Source organism: Cheilinus undulatus, linkage group 1 (assembly GCF_018320785.1).
Source record: "Cheilinus undulatus linkage group 1, ASM1832078v1, whole genome shotgun sequence".
Taxonomy (NCBI): Eukaryota; Metazoa; Chordata; class Actinopteri; order Labriformes; family Labridae; genus Cheilinus; species Cheilinus undulatus.
Window position 1 is genome coordinate 24,176,713 of NC_054865.1, and position 21,842 is coordinate 24,198,554.

At 38.9% G+C, this 21,842-nt stretch overlaps 1 protein-coding gene across 1 annotated transcript in view; it reads right to left on the reverse strand.

Annotated features, from left to right (window-relative positions):
• ush2a (Usher syndrome 2A (autosomal recessive, mild)) overlaps window positions 1-21,842 on the reverse strand; it is a 300,866-nt gene that overhangs the window by 143,402 nt on the left and 135,622 nt on the right. The window contains exons 46-48 of the mRNA XM_041790781.1: window positions 18,417-18,572; window positions 11,046-11,193; window positions 7,843-7,985 (exon numbers count right to left, since the gene is read on the reverse strand). Coding sequence (XP_041646715.1) covers window positions 7,843-7,985; window positions 11,046-11,193; window positions 18,417-18,572 — 447 coding nt within the window. The remainder of the gene's footprint in view (window positions 1-7,842; window positions 7,986-11,045; window positions 11,194-18,416; window positions 18,573-21,842) is intronic.

A 21,842-nucleotide genomic window follows, 5' to 3' on the forward strand; every position in this document is an offset into this window, starting at 1 on the left:
CCCTCACTCCTCCTCTCTCCAGTAAAACACAGTAGCAGAAGGCTAAAACAGGAGTGCAGGGCCGTCAAGCCTTAAATCACATTTATAAGGATTTGGTTAGCATAGTAATAACACAATCAACTGACAAGGGCTGGACAAGGGGGAGGGAGGAGTGTGTGCATGGGTGTGTGTATGCTATGTAGCTTCTTGTGCATGTTTGTGTGCACAGGGTGTTGTGTGTAGGTAAAGCCCAGCATAGATTTAAGTGTATACATCTTTGTGTATCCATGTGAAGAGAAGAGGAAGGGTATTATTTTTGGCCTTGTGTGTTGCCCTGTTAGTGTGTGTGTTTGTAGGCTTGTGTGTATTTGGGTGACTGGGCTTTTGAAGGTGAGTCAAGGCTCCAGGAGTCATAATGAGGACAAACGCTGAGCTTTCCTGTAATCAAGATGCTTACAGCATGGTGTCAAAACGTGACAAGTAATATGCTGAGAATTTACATTGCATTTCATATCTTTACTTTTTCTACAGATTATTTAATGTCACTGCTGCTTTAGGAGACTCTGAGAAGGCTCAGAGAGAGAGAGAGAGAGAGAGAGAGGATGATGCATGGCCAAGGTCATGAGCTTGATTTGTATCCATAACATGAGTCTATGAGATGTGCATTAGCTTTTAAATAAGTATGACCATAAAGTACCTGAAATGTCAATCATTCAAAACATTCAGGCTCATCGCTGACTACTTTGGAGTGGTTTACTTTATTCCAAGGACCTGTCTGGTGATTTTAGGAAGAGGGCAGAAAAGTTCAAAGAAACAGATGCAATTCAAATTATACATTTTACACATGTTGTTTAGTCACTTAAGCCTGGCACACACTAAAGGTTTAAAAAAAATTATGTTGATTTTAAAGTGCCACACACCACACATGGTGACATGTAGTGACATACTTAACATTTTTGCTCTTTTTGTGTGTGGTCTGCAACAAGATGACCAAAACAGCACATCGTACAATATTAGATTCATTCTGCAAAAGCTAGAATCTTCACTCAAAATTCAGAATCTCGCGCAGTCAAATGTGGCTTTTGAGTAAACACGCTAAAAATGGCTTGCTGTATGCTACCTGCAACATCCATTGCAGCAGCAGTTTTGGTCAAGCTGCTCTCCTTGAGAGTTTGGTTGTGGTATCTTTTACAAAATATGCTGTATAAACAAGTTGCTCCCCCATTTTTACCATCCATCTAACTTTTTGCTTCATGTTCACAGTTGTTTTCATGGCTGTGTTTGTTGTGCTTCCTCCTGTGTTCAGCTCGCTTCCTGATTGGCTATTATTTTGTTTCTGGTAATGATTACCCTCATGCCTGCTCGGCTGTCCTCAGTATTCACACCATACAACAGGATTTATGGTTAATGGACTACTCAAAGCGCTTTTACACCACAGGTCACACCTACCCATTCACTTCACATTCATACACTGATGACAGAGGTTGCTACAGAAAACTGGCCATCAGTACTACCTAATCCCATTCAAACCCATCCATATCCATATAAGGCTCATTTATGTTCTGCATGTGAACCGCATACGGATATGGACACACCTTTCTGTCGGTACTCTGCGTTCATTTTGTCCATTTTTCATCTGTTTTCTTGAAGATTATGGAGACAGACCAAATGTAGCAATACCGTCGCCAATTGTGGGGCAGTGTTGAACAAGTTTTACCTTGAGTTGCAAAAGACAACAAAGAAGAAAACTGAATTTTTGAATTTTGAATTTTCTGAGGAAAAATCACTGAATATTGAGTAAGTTATTAGAAAATACAAACATATCAATGATGAATGCTGGGCAAAAGATGGACCGTTCTTTATTCACTCTACAAGCAGCATCAGCCCAATAAGAGACTGTGGATTCGTTTTTCAGTGTCCACCCCAACATAGTAGATGTACACATCACACAACAGGATAATCTGTCAAGATAATCTTTAAAACCACATGATATCTGACCTTTGCTGATTATGGTCAGAAATCAATCAGAATCAAACCAAGTATCAGCACGGTTACTTGTAATGTGTGCCAGGCTTAATTCAGGTTAAAGCTCTTGTGAGGAACTTCAGGTCTGTGCCAGTTTTGGTGCCCCAAGTGGACAGAGTGCTCCCTTTTATGTCTTCTGCTGTGCATGTTTAGGTATTGTTATGGGTGACAAAATTTCTCCTGTTAACTTTTCATAGTAAAATGAATCTTTCAACATAAATCTTTGCTATGTAAAATAAAAAAGGCATTTTTTGTAGCATGCTGTCAATCATTTCGTTTGACACTAAGCCCCCTGCACTAAGACGTTCCGAATAACGAATGCATAGAAAGAGTTGATCCATAACTGATTGTGTCTTTAGTTCTGTAGTCTATACAGAGACAACAACATTAATTTTGGTCTGTTTATAAAACTAGCTAAACTCATCACAGAAAATGTTGTGGAAACTGATTGGGTTTAAGTAGGAAACCAAATAAAATCTAGGAATAAACTAATAGTTGGGTACATGTTAAGCTCATTCCTTGGTAGAGCAGGAGCCCATATACAGAGGCTATAGTCCTCAACACACTGGTAACAGTCCTCATGTTTGGTAAATGTCTTCCCCGCTCTATCTATCCCAATATTATTAGTCCCTCTTCCTCTGTCCTATCTAATAATGGCCAAAATCTTTAAAAAATAGACACATGAATGTTAACATTATGAGCAAATTAAAGGAAAAATGCAACTTTATTTATTGTGTTCTATTCTATTTGCCTATCATGTAACATTTAGTTTATCTCTTCAAATGTAAAATATCAGCATTGGCTTACAATAGCACACTGAGCAGAATTCTGAGAAAGGTAGAGTCTTATATTATTAATGCATTCACTCATTCATTAGAGAACATGAATTCTTTGTGTTCTGTCATTACCTCTAACCGTTATTCTGTCACTTCCTTCTGCATCACATCTCTCCTCCCTCACACTCTTTTTCACGTCATTACTCTCTCTGTTTCTCTCTAAAAACACCACACACACTTACTTTCTAGGACTGCTTGGCTAGGATCATTTTGTCAAAACGCTGCTTTATTCATGCTCTCTATAAAGCTCCAAAACACACAAAGCACACACACAGACACACAATCTCTTAGATCACTTAGCCAATGTGAACATGGGAGTAGACAGAGGAAAGGAAGCTGTCCAACACAGCTAGAGTTTATGTTCACAGGAGCCGTCTGTCTGTTCTGCAGCAGCAGGAATTCATAGGGACCAAATTACATTAAAAAGATGGATATAAAACTTTAATGGAATGATAAAAAGGAAAGGAGGACACGTGGGCTTCCCTCTTTCTCTGTTCTGTCATTAGCCCTTTCTTTCTTCTCTTCCTCTTTTTTTCCCCAATTCCTCATTTTACCTTTTCCATTTCCTGACTTTTTCCTCTGCATTTTTATCTTTCTTGTCTCCTCATCTATGTTGTAAATACTTAAAGTCCAGTGTGGCACAACAGGTTCTCCCTTAAGGTATAGCAATTAATTCAAATTTAAATTAAATTGCAATACATTCTACTGAAATTTTCAAATCACAGAAGGTGCAATATTTATTTTTCCTTAAATGTCAAAATACCAGTTTAATACATCTTCAATTTTATGCTCTACACCAGTGGCTCCCAACCGTTTTTCCTCAGGGCCCGCAAGACTCACTTCAAAAAAGTACACATCAGTGTTAATTGTTAATTGTTGTCATGGACAAAATCCCAGCATAATAGGCATACATACACTTGTTTTTAACAAAAAAAATCTATCTAGAACTATCCATTATTACAATAGTATGTTAGGGCCACTTTAGAACAAAAAGTAGTGCACTCCAAATTCTTAAATCTAAAAAGTTAATATGCAAAGACAAAACAAAGGAAATGTTTGACCATGAAAGTAGTAAATGTACATAAACCGAAAATAAGAATTTTTGAGATCATAAAGTTCAGAATCAATATATTGTTTTCAATTATTTTGGTAAATTTTTTTGCTTTACTCTGCTTTTAATGTCAAAATGTAATTTTTTTGAACTTGGAAATTTCAAGTTTTTCTTGTAAATTTCATTTTTTTTTAACTATGAAGTGAGTTCATTTTCTTGTAGATAAGCAACTTTATCATCACAAAAATTTTGTTTTTTTTTCACCAAAATGTTTTATTTTTTGCAATTTTTTTTTCATAGTTTTCTGTCTTTTTTTATCTTCTACATTTGCCCTTATAATACGTTGCAGACACTATTTCTGATAATGGTTAAAAAAAATATGTATACAACTAAACAGAGGTGGGTAGTAACGTGTTACATTTACTCTGTTACATGTACACTAACATCAAGACTCAATAAACAAGCTAACGGCTGCACTGCTGGTTAGCTTATGTATAAGTTCAAATCTCTGTTTTAACTTGCAGACTGCAAAGACACAGTTGTGTCAGTAATAAATGATGTCACATGTCCAACCACCTCTGCCACAAATGTGATTTTACACAGCATTATTTAACGTTGCGTTGTAGGAGAAACTGTTATCGTGTGTGGCATATCTCTTATATCAGTGCTTATACTTGACATGGTTATAACATGGTGCTAGTGGGCTAAAGTTGTCTTTGGTTTAATAAGTTTCAGTTTGGCCACATTTGTTGAGTGATAATCAGGATAAAAATTCATAAATTGGAGCTTAAAAGTAAAAATTAAATAAAATAGGGCAAAAAGTCAGAAATGAAGCCAGTTCATAAGATTAATTTCATAAATGTGAGCCAAAAATCATTAACACATGATAAAATGAATATAATGTGAATAAAAAGTTAGAACTGCAAGGTACAAATTCATGTATGTGAGATTAAAATCATCATGTAGAAATAAGATAACTATAATGAGAGAAAGAGTCTGTTTTTCTCATTGTGTTGAATTTTTCATCCATAATTATTATTAACAAACATAACTTGACCACTGTTTTGTGTTTAAAGTTTATTATTTCTTTTACTTTTGGCAAGTTATGCTACTTTATTTATAACAATTTACAGTTTTTACATCAGCTTCATCAGTCCTGTTCTATTTGGTGTCCAGTCAGGGTTTGTCAGTGTGTTTTGGTGTTTAAGGATGACTTTGTCTGCATCAAACTTCATAACTCTGTGTTATTGGCCATGAGCATGAGTAGGTGTGTGATTGATAAGAAAGACAAGCAGGTGTGTGTGGATGACACATGTTCTCAGTGTGTGTGTTTGTGTGTGAGGGGGGCAGAGAGAGGGATGGAGGTTTGAAAGATGGGGCACAGTGTGACCGAATGGACACATCTATTACAGTCCACACAACACGGGGAGAGGAGCAGACTCATCACTCTGACATAAAACACACTCAATTCAATACACAAACACACACAAAAAAATTCCACCTCAACATCCAAAACAACTCCCTCTGTTTAAGAGAGACTCTGTTGGTGTGTTTGTGTTTTTCTTAGAGGGAGTTGAATTGTGAATAGAGATTAAAAAGCTGAGGGCTATTATCTAATGCATCCTAAATGTCTGCTACCGTGTGTGTCTGTGTGGATGTGCGTGTGTATCAGTATGTGTCACAGTGCTTTAATATGTATACATAAAACATAGATGTGTACATACACATTTATGTGTACATGCACAAGTATGCAAATCTCAGCTGCTTAATGATAATGTATGTGATAATAGCGTGGTACTAATTAATTTATAACTTTGCACTGAGGAGGCTGTTCCAGTGGCTAATATGATTCTATTACAGCAATTAGCCCACAATGACACTGGCTAGGTCACTCACACACAGACACATACCTTACAGTATGCAAATCTCACACCGTCAGTGGGTTTCATCCTATATCGCTTGTTCCAGTGTAACTTGTTTGTCTGTATTTCATTCTTGTTTTGATCATAGTTGCCACCCCCACTAACACCATGAAAGCAATACATTAAAAAAAAAAAAAACTTAGGGTGTACTCACACTAAGCCATCTGTACTGTGCCTAGGCCCATTTTTAGCCTGAAGTCCAGTACGTTTGATCAGTGTGAGTGTGATCGTTCCATGTTTCGGTATGGCACGCTTTGCAGCCCCAGCACGGAAGGACAAGGTGAGGTGGGCTTAGGCATGGCACTGACGCAAATGAAGGAGCACAGGCGCGGGAATGTGATGTAACATGAAGTAACAACAAGAGGACCCGCCTCAGTGCACAGAGAGCACACCAGGCAGCAGTTGCATGCTAAAGACAGCAGAATTTTTTCCAGAAAGATAGCGAGAACTATATATTCTGTCTCACTGTATTTCAACAAGTTACAAAGATTTTATCAGAGCTGAAGAATTTAACTTCGCATAGCTCCACTCCGGCCTCGTTCTAATGGATCCCAATCCAGTCCACATTCCTGACCAGTTTCTTGCAAAGTCAGGCTTTAACCAGGCTTTTTGGTTTGTGAAATAAAGCTTTTTCCCTTGTTTGTATCACAAACACCAGCTCATGGGATAACAAACACGTTTTATCCTCTGTGAGTAAAGGATAGTGCCAAATGCATGGACAAGTGTGTGCAGGGGTTAATCTTACCACTGATTTAACCTCTCTTATTATTATTATAATGCCATACTATTATCCACTTAATAATTTTTCCTTTTATTCTATTTCATGTCATCAAAAAGTGAAATTGTGATCTTGATCGCTGACATTTGAACTGAACATCGTTTATTAATCCTGTGGCGTTTTCACTTCCAGCTCTCATCAGATGGTTAAAACTGCTCTTGTCATGGTTAAAGAAATATTTTAACTGAACATTTAATCCTGCTCTGGGCACAGGCTGTCCTGTGACATGAAAGCTTGTTTGGTGCAACACTGAAAGTCATTCAAATTTACGCAGAGAAATGGCACAGTTCATGGTGCATAAAGGAGTGCCAGGGCAGTTCAGATAGTACACGGACATGCAGAGGAATGACTGTAGGGGCTCATATGAGTTACAAAGTCCGGTTTTAATTCAGCAGAAGTGCTTGGAACTCTGATCAGGCTCCAGATTATATGCTGTGAGTGATGACTCTCTGATATGAACCGCTTTCTCTCTCTCCTCACTGGGCTTTTGAAATAACTCAGATGTCAGATCAGATATCGTACAAATCTTCTGCTATTCTACAGCCTAAAAACAATACTTATGTATACTGAGTCATCAACATGTATAAGTTCATCAACGTTGGAGGCTTCGTGTGATGATGTCGGCGCGTGATGTATCTGTGCCCACGCCTGGATGCATTGAGCAGTGTGAGTGCGGGCCAAAAGGGACAGGGGAGGGGGTCAAATGGGCATCAGCACAGTTAGAATACGGCACGGTACGGATGGCCTAGTGTGAGTGCGCCCTTAGAGACTTCACAGAATAAAAGAAAACTGGGCAGGGACTTTGTTTTTCACACTACTGACCATATGTTTAATGTATGAGGCTATTGTTTAGGTAATCACCTAAAATCAGTGGACCCATCAGGCTCTTTGAGTTTAACTTCGACTCAGCAGCACTGTCGGCCAACGAACGGCAGAGGCCAGCTAACAACCAGCTGCTGCAGGCAGACAGCTGCCAGACAGTCACTTGCAAAACTCTGCTAGACTGCTGACACAAGCACCCAGGCAGCACAAATCAGTATAAAACACAATCCTTACAATCAGTGCCAACAGGTAGCCTGTAGAGCAGCAGTACTGAGACTTTATTTGATCCAACAACAACTGCCTTTAGTTGTAATGTTGCTATTATTCTGTTTAGAGCCATCTATGCTCACTGGAATAATGTGTGGGCACAAGCATCCTTACTACTGTTACATTCTATTTGTGCACTTGTGTATGACTTTATGTACTTACTGTCCTCTGCGGTATGCAGGGTAGCCCAGGGGCCAACAGTTTGCCCATGTGTGTGTGAAGCCACCACTCGAAACATGTACTGTGTGTACGGTGACAGGCCTTCTACATGATGGGAAAAGGTGTCTGTTGCGTTTTCCAGGATCCTAGGATATGATGGACACAAAAAAATGCATTTACTTACACATATATTAAAATCTGGCCAACTTGAGCTGTTATTAAACTTTGATTAGAAAAGAAAAACAACATTGTCAATATTATCTGCAGGTCTGCAAAACTTTCATTGACTGCTGCAACGCATGCCATTCTAGGTCAGCTTAGGAAATGTACTTTTAAGCAAAGGTACATAAAATGTCTTTATGATGTATTCAAATGTAACCTACAGAGAAAAAAAATAGAAGCATTATTATACAAAACCTAGCCAAAAAAAGGAATTGTTTGTTGATTGTTTCTCTGTTGTAACAATGCCTCTTTGCAATAAATCTTGTACTTTGGAAGGCCTATTTATTTCTCTTTTAAATGGTTCCACATTTGTAAGGAACATACATTTGTTGGATGAGCAGCAGAGCTGAGTATGAGGGTAATGCCTATGAAAAAAATGCCAATTCTCTGCCAATGCCAATCAGCTTATTCTGTCATCGACTCTTGTTTGGTGTTGTTTGGTGGATTGGATGATTGAAGTATTAACAATTCAACAATATAGTTATTTAACAAACAGAAGCCTCAGTAGCGTGTGGAAGCACCATACACAGCCACAACAGCCTGGCACCTCCTCCTCATGCTGGTCACCAGCCTGGTCACACACTGCTGTGGGATGGCATCCCATACTTCAATCAGCATTTCTTTCAAGCCAGCCAATATGGTTGTGTTGGTCACTCTGGCATGAACAGCATGGCAAAGCTGATCCCACAAGTGTTCAGTCTTCTCCATACTTTGACCCTACAGTCCAACTGCCAATGGCAGAATCTGGACTCTTCACTGAACAAAACATTCCTCCACATGTTCAGGTTCTAGTGCACGTGTTGCCAACACCAATGGTGAAGGGTAGTCATGGCAGGATTCTTGGCAGCCCCATGAGACCAGGGATTGACTGTGTGTAGTCTATTCCTGACTGTCTGGGCAGAGAGCCGTCGACTGTGTCACCCTGCAAACCTTGACTGCAAATATGTAGAAGACAGCCTACGGTTCCTAAGTGCTGACAGGGTGATGAAACATTTTTTTGAGTGTTGTCTTCTTGGGACACCCCCGTTGAGGCCTGTCTCTGACATCCCATGTAATATAGAACTTTGCCTTCAGTTTGGAGATGGTACTAGGGCTCACTCCAAATAATGCTGAATCTTGGTAGGCCTGTAGTCAATGAAAGGAAAACTTGGTTGACCTAAATCGCACCAAGGCACCAACCAATCGATTGGTCATTCAGCTAAAAAAAGGGGGGATGACTCGCCGACCAGGGTGATCCTGGTTGGACAAAAGCTTTTCGACCAAACAGTCGACCAGTTGGATGGAAGCTGTCAGCCCTAAATCTTGGTTTTGAGGATCAACAGCTTGAAGTTGCCATGGGCCCTATCCAGATCAGTCAAAAGTGGCATGCCGATTCCTGGAGCAGACACCTACTGACCATTGTAGCAGGGCCCTTGCTCCCAGGTGCTGACAATTAGGTGCAGCACCTGGGGGTCCCAGCAGCTCAGAACAAGAGTCAATAGCAACAGCAGTAAAAGCTGTTTGGCATTGGCAGAGAAGATTTTGCAAATTTTCATGGTTGCAACCCACATGCTCAGCTCTGCTGTTCATCCCACAAATGCAAGTTCCTTACAAATGTGGCATCATTTAAAAGGGTAATAAACAGGCTTTCCAATGGTATAAGATTATATTAGTTTTTTGGCATTATTAAACAGGCATACAGATTCTGTTATAAGCATATTGTTGTCTCATCTTTCACCAAATACAGATATTAATATCTTCAATAAAGACTTGGATGTTAAAGATACAGTTAAGTACAAAATTCATCCCTCAAAATGAATACAGTAAGGATACCTTGTTATCTGTACAGGACACCTTCAATGAGGATATTTTTGCTGTCGCACTTCAGCTAAAAAATGACTGCAGAGTACTATATACTAATTACCATAGGAAAAAAAACAAAGTTTTTCACCCAAATATTTTAACTGCATAATCCTTATATATATATATATATATATATATATATATATATATACATAAGGATATTAAAACTGAGCACATATGTGAATTTGTTGATTTCCGTTTAGCCTGATTAATCTTCTTTTAGATGCTCAAGGTGACCTCTGCACATGTACAATTCTGTGACAAACATTATGGAATATATTCTGTTTGTAGTTCTGTGAAATTGGTGTCTATTTCATAACATGAATATGCCATGTTGTATCTGTTTAATGTTTTCGGAGGCATTCTAACTAATTTATCTTTCTGTTAGGCATAAGGATTTAATCGTAACAAGAGAGAAGTTAAACACATTTAGCTAAACAGCAACTCTCTTGACAATGTGTACAATATTTTCATAGCTTTTCATCACATTCCAATGTCATACCTAATCCCATATCACATAATCATACAAAGGGATGTAGAAGAAAGTAAAAGAATATTGTCATAAATGAGGGACCGTTGACCATTTAGCATCAGATGGATAGAAGGGATGAATGAATGAATAAATCAGAGAACAATGAGATTTCCATAGCAGAGGAGGAGGAGGGCATGGCTGTCTGATATATAATACATGTAGCTAGTCATTTATTTATTACCACAGAATGAGAGCCTCCTCTTCTTGGATTAAATTGCAATTTGTTGTCAGGAAGCATGTAATGAATACATATCAGATGCACACCCTCTCTCTCTTTTTATTCTATCACATTTTTTCTACCTGACTCTCTCCCTGAGATTTTTTTTTGTCTTTTTGACTCTGCCCCCCGTCTCTTCAGCTCATTTCCTCTCTGTTTTTCTGATGGTCTGTCATACTGATGTGACATATTCAGCTCTGCTGTATAATGCACCTCTTGATATCCACATGTGTATGCATATGTGTATGTCTATATGTTTTAGGTTCATATGTCATATGTATCTTGTGTGTTTCTGTCATTCTCTTTTAGTGGTGTATTTTCAAATGTCTTGTTTTCAGACCACTTGTGCCCAGTGTGGAGGGCAGTGTGCCTGTGTTTTTAAAGCTCTCTCACCTCATCACAGGCCTGTTTGAGGATGTCCTCATTTGCAAGCTGTAACGGAGCGGGCCTGGTGCATTTGAGTGGGTGGGGGCGGACCAGGATATATTCAGACTGGTACGAGCTGCGTGAGCCAACCTTGGAGTAGACAACCCATCCGGGGCTGTGTAAAGGAGAGAGAGAGAGAGAGAGAGGATAGTAAGAACAGAAAATAGGAAAGCAAAAGTGGCAAAAGAAATGAGGAAATGTTAAGATGCTGTGGGGTAAAACGAGGACAGTTGAGGAGTGAAACAAACAAGACATCAGAAAAGGAGGACAGAAACAGGAAAAAAATGATATAAAACTTGTCAGTTTAATTTTTGCAATGCATCCCAAACAAAGACACCTGCATATCATTTTGAAAAAGCTGCAGAGATAGCGGAGGAAAGACCAGAGTGATGAGATGAGGAGAAAAGTGGAAAAAGTATTCCTTTCAGAGATTTCAGGGGCCAAAAAGAGCTATGAGATTTACTGACACACAACCACTTCAGTGGCTCTTTTTTTGCTTCCACATCCAGCCACATGCTAAAACACACAATCATACACAGCTTTATGACCCAAACCTCTCCACAGCATCCTCTCTCCTAGCTGAAGATGTTATCATACAGCTAGTCTTGGAAATCAGTAAAAACATTTTATGGCCATGATCTTAACAGAAACAGAGAGGCTGTGAGGATAAAAAAAAAAAAAAAAAAAAACAGAAAAAAGACAACAAACAGAAGTACAAAATGAGAGTGACTGTAGTGTTGACCATGTGAAATATGAGTGGACCCTCCGATGTATAAAGTGACCCTTCAATCAAACATACTGCTCCCTCTTTCCACTACAACACTGATTGCTGAAGACATCTTGTCTCAGAGATGGCTGTTTTCAAACATGCACACAGAAAAGACACACAAAAAGCATCAAAATGCTCTTTGGGAAACTGCTTTAGAATAATATTAGAGCTGTTTCACTAACATTCATTATTGTTGTATAGTCATAGAAACATGGTAGAGGACACATTTTGGTCCACCTCTGACCCATCAAAAAACATTGCTGTACGTACAGGTGCATCTCAGAAATATAAGAATATCATAAAAAAGATATTATTTCCCCATAATTTAATTCAAAAAATTAAATTTTGTTACATTTTCAAACTTTTAGAATATTAAAAAAGACATCATTTTAAAGGATTCATAATACAAATTTGCATGAATTACTGCATCAATCTGACATGGCATGGAGCCAATCAGTCATTGGCACTGCTGTGTTATGAAGCCCAGATTGCTCTCATAGCAGCCTTCAGATAAACTGTACTGTTGAGTCTGGTTTCTCTCATCTCTCCTTTGACAGTACCACATATATTCCCTAAGGGGTTCAGGTCAGGCAAGTTGGCTGGACAATCAACCACAGTCATACCATGGACAGAAAACTAGTTCTTGGCAGTTGTGGCTTCACTGTGGGCTGGTGCCAAGTCCTGCTGGAAAAAGAAACCAGTATCTCCATAAAGCTTCTCAGAAGATGGAAGAATGAAGTGCTCTAAAATCTCCTGGTAGATGGCTGACAGCATTGACTCTGGACTTGATAAAGCACAGTGGATCAACACCAGCAGATGACATGACACCTTGAACCATCACTGACCATGGAAACTGAAAACAATGAACCTCAAGCACCTTGAATTCTGTGCCTCTCTGATCTTCCTCCTTCTCTGGGACCTTGATTTACAAATGAAATGAAAAATTTACTTTCATCTGAAAACAGGAATTTGGACCACCAAGTCACAGCCCAGTTCTTTTTCTCCTCAGTTCAGGTGAGATATGACATTGTCTGTGGTTCAGTCCTTTCCCTGTGAAGATCCCCTGTGTTCTTAAGTCTGCTTTATTTGACAATCCTCTGAAGGCTGCACTCATCCCTGTTGCTTTTGAACCTTTTCTCACCATACTTCTCCCTTCCAGTCAGCTTTTCATGAATATTGCTTTGATCATCCTGCCCTTTCTGCATCCCCTTATGTGGTTCAGCCTCCTGGTGGAGGATGTCACTGCTTGTCTTCTGGACAACTGTCAAGTCAACAGTCTTCCCCATGATTGTTGTTGTGTACACTGCACCAGAGTGTGAGAATAAAGAATCAGGGAACCTTTGCAGCTGTTTTGAGTTAATTAGCAGATTAGAGCTCTTTTTAGGAGTGTAATAACTGACAAAACATTGGACTTTTCTATGATTTTTTAGTATGTTGAGATAACGATTTTTATTTTTGGGAGCTGTAAGCCATGATCATCAAGATTAAAAGGAAAACCTTTACAATATTTAACACTCTGTGTAGTACGTCTATAAGTTTTGCTTTTTGAATTAAATTGGGGAGAAAATTCACTTTTACATTATATTCTAATTTTTTTGACATGCACCTGTATGTCTAAGGTAGGCATCTGATTCCCTTTTTTTTAAGTTTCTTTAATTTCCACAAGTGTGGTATAATATGTCCTGTGCAACTTGTATACTGAAGACTATTTTAGCCCAGTTTTTGTTCTTTGTAATTAATGTTTTAAAAGCACAAGAATCATTTGATCTATTATTGGTCCAGTCAAATGAAGCTTCACTGAATTTTTGATAAGAAGTCGTTTTAATACTTCTTTAAAGTTTCTACTTTAGAGCCAACTGTGGATGACCATTCCCTGTAAGAGCATGTGTCTCTATGTGTGTTTAAATCCTGAAGCAGGCGTTGATTTCTGCCTCCCCATCACGCACACACACACACACACACACACACAGACACGCACACAAAGCACATACATCACAACGGCACACACTGTGTCTCTTTCATGGTGTGTTAGCAGGTACAATATCAGAGGTGTCACTAATCGTTTTAAACTATGCACTTTTATGTTCACTTCTCTCTCTCTGCTCTCCTCCTCCTCTGCTCCTCTGTCTCTTGCTCCACTATCTGCTCTCTGTTCTTTCATGAAACAAGGACGCAGAAAGACAGTTTGCCTTAAAGAAGTCTAAAGAGATGCCAGAGGCACAGAGGTAGAAAGAGAGATAGAAAGAGAGGAAACGTCTGGTATTTAAAATTTATACTTTCTTATGCCTTTGTTTTGAACTTGAACAGTAGAACTTTCCGTACTCCATCTTCTGTTGTTCTCCCACTCAGACACGGGTGTGGTGTGGGTGCGTTTGTATGCATTAATCACTTTTTCTTAACATTAGATAAAGTGGGGAAATGTGTGTCTTATTAGTGTGTGTTGCTGCGTGGTTTCCATTATCACCAGACTGCTCTGATCAGCTTTGACATTTATCAGTATTCACAATCAGCCAACACAATAACAAGATAACACACATATACACACAATTACAACACACACACAAGCACTATGTAAATGAGACTTGTGTATTCAGACCATTAAGTAAAATCAATGATCTGTGTGTGCGCGTGTCGGTGTTCAACAGTTCTTCTCATTGAACATTTTTTCCTTGGCACCACAGCCTATAAAAATAAACCCCTTTTAGTTCACAACAACAGCAATTAAAATCAGAGTAATGAAATGTATGTGTTACAGTGGTTCATGGCCTGTATGTAAAATTAGAAACAAAGCAATGATTATAGCCACTTTAATCTGAACATACACAATTAAGTGAAAGATAAGCCAAGTGTTTTTTTAATATCAGTCTGTACCTAATCAGGATTCATATCTACAATCTGTGCTACCATATCTTTTTAATCAATATGAAGTTTGTAAGATGTAAGGTCCCATTTGTGTTCTAAGGCAAGGTGAAGTTACAGCCCATTTCATAGATAGAATGACCTAAAGGGCTTTTACACAGTAAATAAAAAAAACAGAGAAAAAGGGACACTATATCAGGAAAGATATTTAAATATAATCCCAAACCCTCTGATTTTACTAACCCTAAACTGCTGAATGTAAACACCTCTCATCCAAAGGCCTAAGCCTATTCTAAAGGTTGGTTCCTAACATGCAAAATATTAGAAAGGCCTTTTCATATCAAAATCAAATTGTTGGCTGCACTTTTTTCTTTGTATAACGCCCAGTAGGTTACTTGTGAGTAACCTGGTGCTTTTCCAGTCTGGTTTGGCTCAGTTGGGTTTGGTACAGTTTGGAAGGAGTTTGGTACGTTAAACCCTTATCTTGTTTTTGTTCCCATAGCTAGTCTTGGTACAGTCATGGACAAAAGTATCGGCACCTCTGGAATTTTTCCAGAAAATACACCATTTCTCCCAGAAATTGTTACAAATGTTTTTTGGTATACACATATTTATTTCCTTTATGTGCTTTGGAACAACACAAAAAAGGATTAAGCCAAAATTGGCATAATTTTACACAAAACTCAAAAATAGGCGGGACAAAATTGTTGGCACCCTCAACTTAAAGTGTAAGTGAACCCCGAACTCAGTGCTAACTCCGCCCACTTCAAAATTTCAAAAAATGTACAGAAAGTGAGCGGTTTGATACTGAGAGGAGGGAGGGGGAAAGGACGTTTTTAATTTTTTTAAAGGACGGGTTTTCTAACCTGACAGGGCAGATGGATGTGTTTCACACATCCATCTGGGAAAGCTTCGATAGGAAACATTTGAGAAAAGGCCGAGGCTTTGAAAAAAACTCGGAGTGTGATTTGATGAATGTTGTGTCTGTCACATCTCTACGGGCCAATCACAGCAACAAAACACGTTTTGTAGCAGCTACTGAGCTGTGCATCGCAGCTTCCGAGGAATAACGCGAAACATGGCAACTATAAAAATGTAAGAACTCCACTTTTGTCGTTTTTGAAAAGAAAAAACTGACTGCTGTTCTTTGTTCTTCTTTTAACAAAGAAATGTTGTCAAATTCTGATAAAACTGGTGCTTTAGCAGCATCCACGCTAAGCTCTTCCACCGGCATCGGCCTCTTGCTGCAGCTTGTTTACGTCACGCCTCTGCCATGTCTGAAAGTACTGCCCCTTTGTCGCTGCTTGGTCCTGTCACTTTCTAACTTGGCCCAAATGGCTCAGATGGGAACTTAACGAGATGGATTCGCCAGTGGAAAACAAGGAAATTGGCGTATCCATCTGCTTTGCAAGGTTACAGGTTTTCCAGATGAAGCGGAAGTGACAGTGACTTCCTTTGCTAGAGATTGACACAGAGTCCTGCAGCACTGCTGCCTCAGAGCAATCTTTAGAGGTGGAGGATTTTCCCCCTCTAGAGTCCCCTGAAGCAGGCTGTAGTGTGGTGGTGGAGGACCATGGTGGTCCTGAGCTCTACCTGTTTGGGCCGTTGGCTCCAGCACCGGCGTTACTGGTTTCCACGCTAACTGGTCTCCGTGATCCAGCTGTTGGTATGTTTACCTAACAGCCTCTGCTGCAGTCACAGATTCGACACACATTCACATACATATCAACAGCAAATTGCAAGTGCATCTCCTATATATTGCAGCTAAAATGTTTGAATAAGTGAGTAGTGCTTCACAGTTGCCAACTAAAGATTAAAACATTGGAAAATAAAGCTGGAGCTCTCAGAGCCGAAGCAGTGCAGGTGCAGGTAGGAGAGGATGGGAGTGGTCTCTTCATGGTAAAGTCAGCTAGAGGAAGTAACATTCTACCTTTTATATAGAGTTTGTGACATAGAAACCTACCGATAAGTTTAAGTACAAGCACCGCCTTCTTAGAAAAAAATTTTCAAAGCAGATGTCTGTTTGAGAGAATTAAAAGTCAAAAAATGCAGATTTTTACCAGTTTGGTGCAAATGTCAGCAATAACACCAACACTGATGTCTTTTCAGTCAGATACTTCAGATTTTTTTAGCTGAAAATAATTGTTAAAGTGTTCACTACTTTAATATTTGGTTGCACACTCTTGGGTAAAAAATAACTGAAACCAATGGCTTCCTCTAACCATCAACAAGCTTCTTACACCTCTCAACTGGCATTTTGGACCACTCTTCTTTTGCAAACTGCTCCAGGTCTCTCAGATTTGAATGATGCGTTCTTGCAACAGCAATTTTGAGATCTCTTCATAGGTGTTTAATGGGATTTAGATCCCGACTCATTGCTGGCCACTTCAGAACTCTACAGCGCTTTGTCTCCAACCATTTCTTGGTGCTTTTTGAGGTATGCTTGGGGTCATTGTCCTGTTGGAACACCCATGACCTCTGACGCAGACCTGGCATTCTGACATTAGGCATTATATTGCTGCCCAGAATTTTTTGAGAGTCTCCAGATTTCATGATTTCTTGCACACAGTCAAAGCACCCAGTGCCAGAGGCAGCAAAACAACCCCAAAACATCTTTGAACGTCCACCATGTTTGACTGAAGGTACTGTGTTCTCTTCTTTGTAGGCCTCATTCCATTTTCTGTAAACAGTAGAATGATGTCCTTTTCCAAAAATCTCTACTTTAATCTCATCTGTCCACACAATGTTCTCCCAGAAGGATTGAGGCTTACTCAGGTACAGGCTGCCTTACAACTATCAAAACAACTCCAAAACATTTTTGACTGAAACAGTTCAGGAATCAGGAATGACTTTATGTTTCATCCATTTTTCCGAAATCCACCTGTCAGCAGTTAGTAGCAAATAAAATGCATGTTAAACACATATTTATCAGTCCATTCATGATTATACATATTTTTTAAAACCTGCCATTTTCTGTCAAATTTAGGCTTTAGGTGTTTTATAAGTGCATTTTTCCTGCTTGGCTTTTTTCATTTATCACTGCATTGCATATTATCATCAAACCCACTGAAAGACAACGTGACAGCCACAGAGATATAAAGCTAAAACATCTCAACTGCCCCCTTGTGGCTGGCTGTGATATAAGGACTGGTCTCACTGTTAGAGCCTAAAAATTATGTACATTTGAAAGTCAATAAAAATATCTGAAAAATATCTCAATTAGACAATTTTCATAATTTATTTTGTTTATTTGAAAGTTCAGCCCCAAAAGTGCCTGTTAAGGAAAAAGCTGGCCCTTATACAAATGTAGTTGATGACACCTGCTTTAGGGTCTGATGGGCACATTTCATACCCCAACAGAGGGTTGACAAAAAATGTATCACGATATGGATCAATCATTTTGATAGCTTTTGCAACTTTTGACAATGGAAACATGAATAATTGCATATAGAAACCATCCAAACCAGACCGCTTGATGTTTTATCTTGATATTTTATCTGGCCTTGAACCCCTAAAGCCTTGGTCCTTATGTTTTGTTGCATTCATACAATTCTTAAATGTCTACCACCTTTACATTGTGGAGTGCAAACAAAACTCCAACTGTCTGGGTCTAAAGTTGCTTCCTGTCGTGCAAAAGAAAGAGTTACACCTTTATTAAGTTAACTTGTCAGTTGCTTTTGTTTGATTGTGGCCTTTAATGGTGACTGTACCTGCTGGAGGCGTGGTAATGCTGTGTGGCAAGCTCTCAACACATCCCTGTGTGTTACAACCTCTGATCCAGAAACTGTAGTTGGTGTAGGGCTGTAGGTCGGTCACAGACAACCAGCTTCCTGCAGCTATACCTCCATCCAACACACCATCGCCATCTAAGAGACAGAGAGACACATTAGGCCAAACAAGGCATTTCTATACAGTGAGGGGGAGGAAAATTTTGACCAGTACACAAGTGTGATGGAAGAAAAGTGGTTATTAAAAGACCCTGGCAACAAAAGAGGAAAAATTGAGCAGAATGAGAGAGGGTTGAATAAACACTGACTGAGATTAACTGAGAGTGATCAAAAACAGAGAGAGGGGTCTACAGATTGAGGTTATGCAAGGATAGTCAAAGAAAAGGGATCAGAAAATTACACCATGTAAGCCTATCCAATATATTTAGATGGACACACGCATATATGCACGCATCAGTTCTGTGAACTGATGAAGGCAGTGTGTATCAAAGAAGCAAGCGGCTGTGAGTAACTAGAGCGAAACACCATCTCTCTCGTTCTTCCACACCTCTTCTATCCTTTACTCCACTCATTTTAATCTCTGTTCCTCTGTGAGGCGCAGATCAAAGTCCCTGACTCTGTGTGTGTGTTTTAGCGTGTGTGTGACAGAGAGTGAGCTCTTGGTGAATATATGTAAGTGTGTGTGTCTTCTGCTGTCTCCCCATGGTCCTGTTCTCATCCTGTTCAATTTTCTTCTTCGCCCCTTTCTTCCCATGTCCAGTTCTCTTCTTCCATCTTGTTAGTCTCATCCACTGTTTTGTTCTTCTTCAAGTCTTATTTTCTTTTTACCTGCAATCTTTTCCAACACATCTGTGGAAATACGAGCTTCTCATCTCTTCATTCTCTATATACTGTTGTTTACCACAACTTGTCTTTGTTCTTCCATCCATCTCCATACTTGTGTTTTGCTCTGGACACCTATATCATCTCCTCTTCTCTCAAGTCACTGGCAATGAAACAAACTTTGTCTATTCTGCACCACTCCGGTTTGATATCTCCTTCTTTCACTTCTTCCTTTCATGCCTGACTTTCAGCCGAAGTCGGCATTGTTGGTAAGCGTGTTTGTATACATGTGTTTTGAGAGAAAACGTGCCAAAACTCAACAGCCTCTATGAAAACTGAAGTTTCCACTGTGAATACTGTCCAAGCCTTTTGGTTTGTTGTTGGAGGAGATTTATTTCTCTCTGAGGTATGAGACAGTAAAAGAATGCAGTTATCTCAGAAACACATCAGTGGAAAAATGAAGGAAGATAAATATGAGAATCCTAAAATAACACTTTAAAAAATTAAATTTAAAGAAAATGTTCAAAAATGAATGAAGATTATTGTTTATAGAGATGCACAAACTAAAAATCAGGGCTGATGTTTAAAATGCTAATTTAGTTGATGGACAGTACCGATGCTAATGTTTACTTCATAACTTCTTTTAACATAACACTCCCACAATGCAAACAACTTATGTATTGCAAACAGATCAGTTTTTCTTACAGGCCACATCTTATGGCGAATCTTTTCTGGATCAGAGGTCAGATGTGCTAAATGCCACCCTTAAATTGATATTGAACAGACAAACATCTGGATATATGGGCTGATACTGATGTCAAAGAGATGCATTTGTGCAATTGTTACGTTTTGTCAGAAACTTGATTACCCACTTTATGACAAATATCAATCATTTCACCCAGTAATAAAGTGTCACATAAAAATTAACCATAAAAAATAAAGGCACAACCCAGTAAAGCACTGATTTAGGCAAAGACAGAGCTGACAAAGATGAGATCATATAACAACTGCACGGCAAAATGAAAATATTTCTGAAAACACAATGGAAATTTTTTGTCTTAATGACTTGTTCATGTACTGATGTAAGAAGTCTGCTATACTGACGTTAGAATTTAAACTCACCATAGACACCACATTTTTGCCGGAATTATATTTCTGTCTTTTAAATTCACATAAAACAAGCAACTGGAAGCCACTATTATGCTGTGGTGATGCTTCTCAGCAGCCAGCCTTTGAAGGCAGCCAACACAATTCAGGAAAATTCTGGAGGACTATCTTATTCAGTCTGCAAGAGACTGAACTATGGCTTGGGAGAGGATTTATTTTCATGGCAAAACAATGACTTGAAGCATACAACGAAAGCTACACAGAAATAGTTTAATCCCCAAAGCCCTAGGCTATTCTTCCAACCATCAAGTCTCACCTGGACTTTTTGTCTTAAAAGCCTGTAACACATCAACCCTGTGGTGCAAAGTCAAGCTCCAAAATTCTTTTGTTCAGGACAACCTGAGCTTTAAGAATTTGTATGTGCAATTACAACTCAAAGATTTTATGTATTAAACATGTAATTAATACATATGTATTCACTAGGGGTGTAACGAGACACTTGTGTCACAAGACCACGCAAGATGAGATGAGATGAGACGATATTTGGGCCCATAAGACACGAAATGAGATGAGATTTTGGGCGTTTTTGTTTTTTTTTTTTATATATATGAGTGGAAAATATGTCTTTTATATGGCTGAAAGTCATAATTGCAAAGCATTCAGGTCTATTCAGAAATGTTTAAACTAACCCCTCTTGTACTGAATAGGCTATCAATGCTTACACACAGTTTGTCTTGTCTATGTCTGCCTCAAACTGTACGTTTTAATGCTCTTCAAATCAAACCTTTCATTTTAATAGTCTACCATATCTTTATTTTATCATACTATGCACTCATAGCTACAATTATAACAATGATAATTAAAGCATTTAGATTATTTTGAAAGTACTTTAAAAACTATTTACAACAGACTGAAATACAAAGAGCTGCATTAGTAAAATCAAACTATTTCTCATCCTCTTTAAGTACATCTATATTTAAAACACTCAAATATTTTTTATCAATAACACATTTGTTTGTTTTAACAGTAACTTAGAGAAATAGATTATTTTATAGTTTTGTGGTCTTTTTTTTCATATGAGCTTTGCCAGTGATGGACACGACGCACAGATGAGCGTGTGTGTTAATGTGTGTGCATTGGTGAGCGAGTGTGTGTCTGCTCTGTCTGCTGTCAGACAACAAACAGTGCACATTTAACTGAGCTAGAACTTCGCTTTTTGGAGCTAAAAGGCGCTCTGTTGCGCTCTACATTAAGCTTCTGATTGATGATATGCACAGCCAACAGCTGATGGATGCATGACAGATGGACAGTGAGATAAGAAGGAGACATGACGAAGCAGCGACTGAATCAAAGCTACAAAGTCACAAATTGCAACACTATGAGTGGGCTTGTAGAGACTGCACAGGTTTCCAGCAGCAGCATTGAATCATTTCGAACCGTTGTTATTAACTTATTATGCATTGGCGGATCATGTGCAGG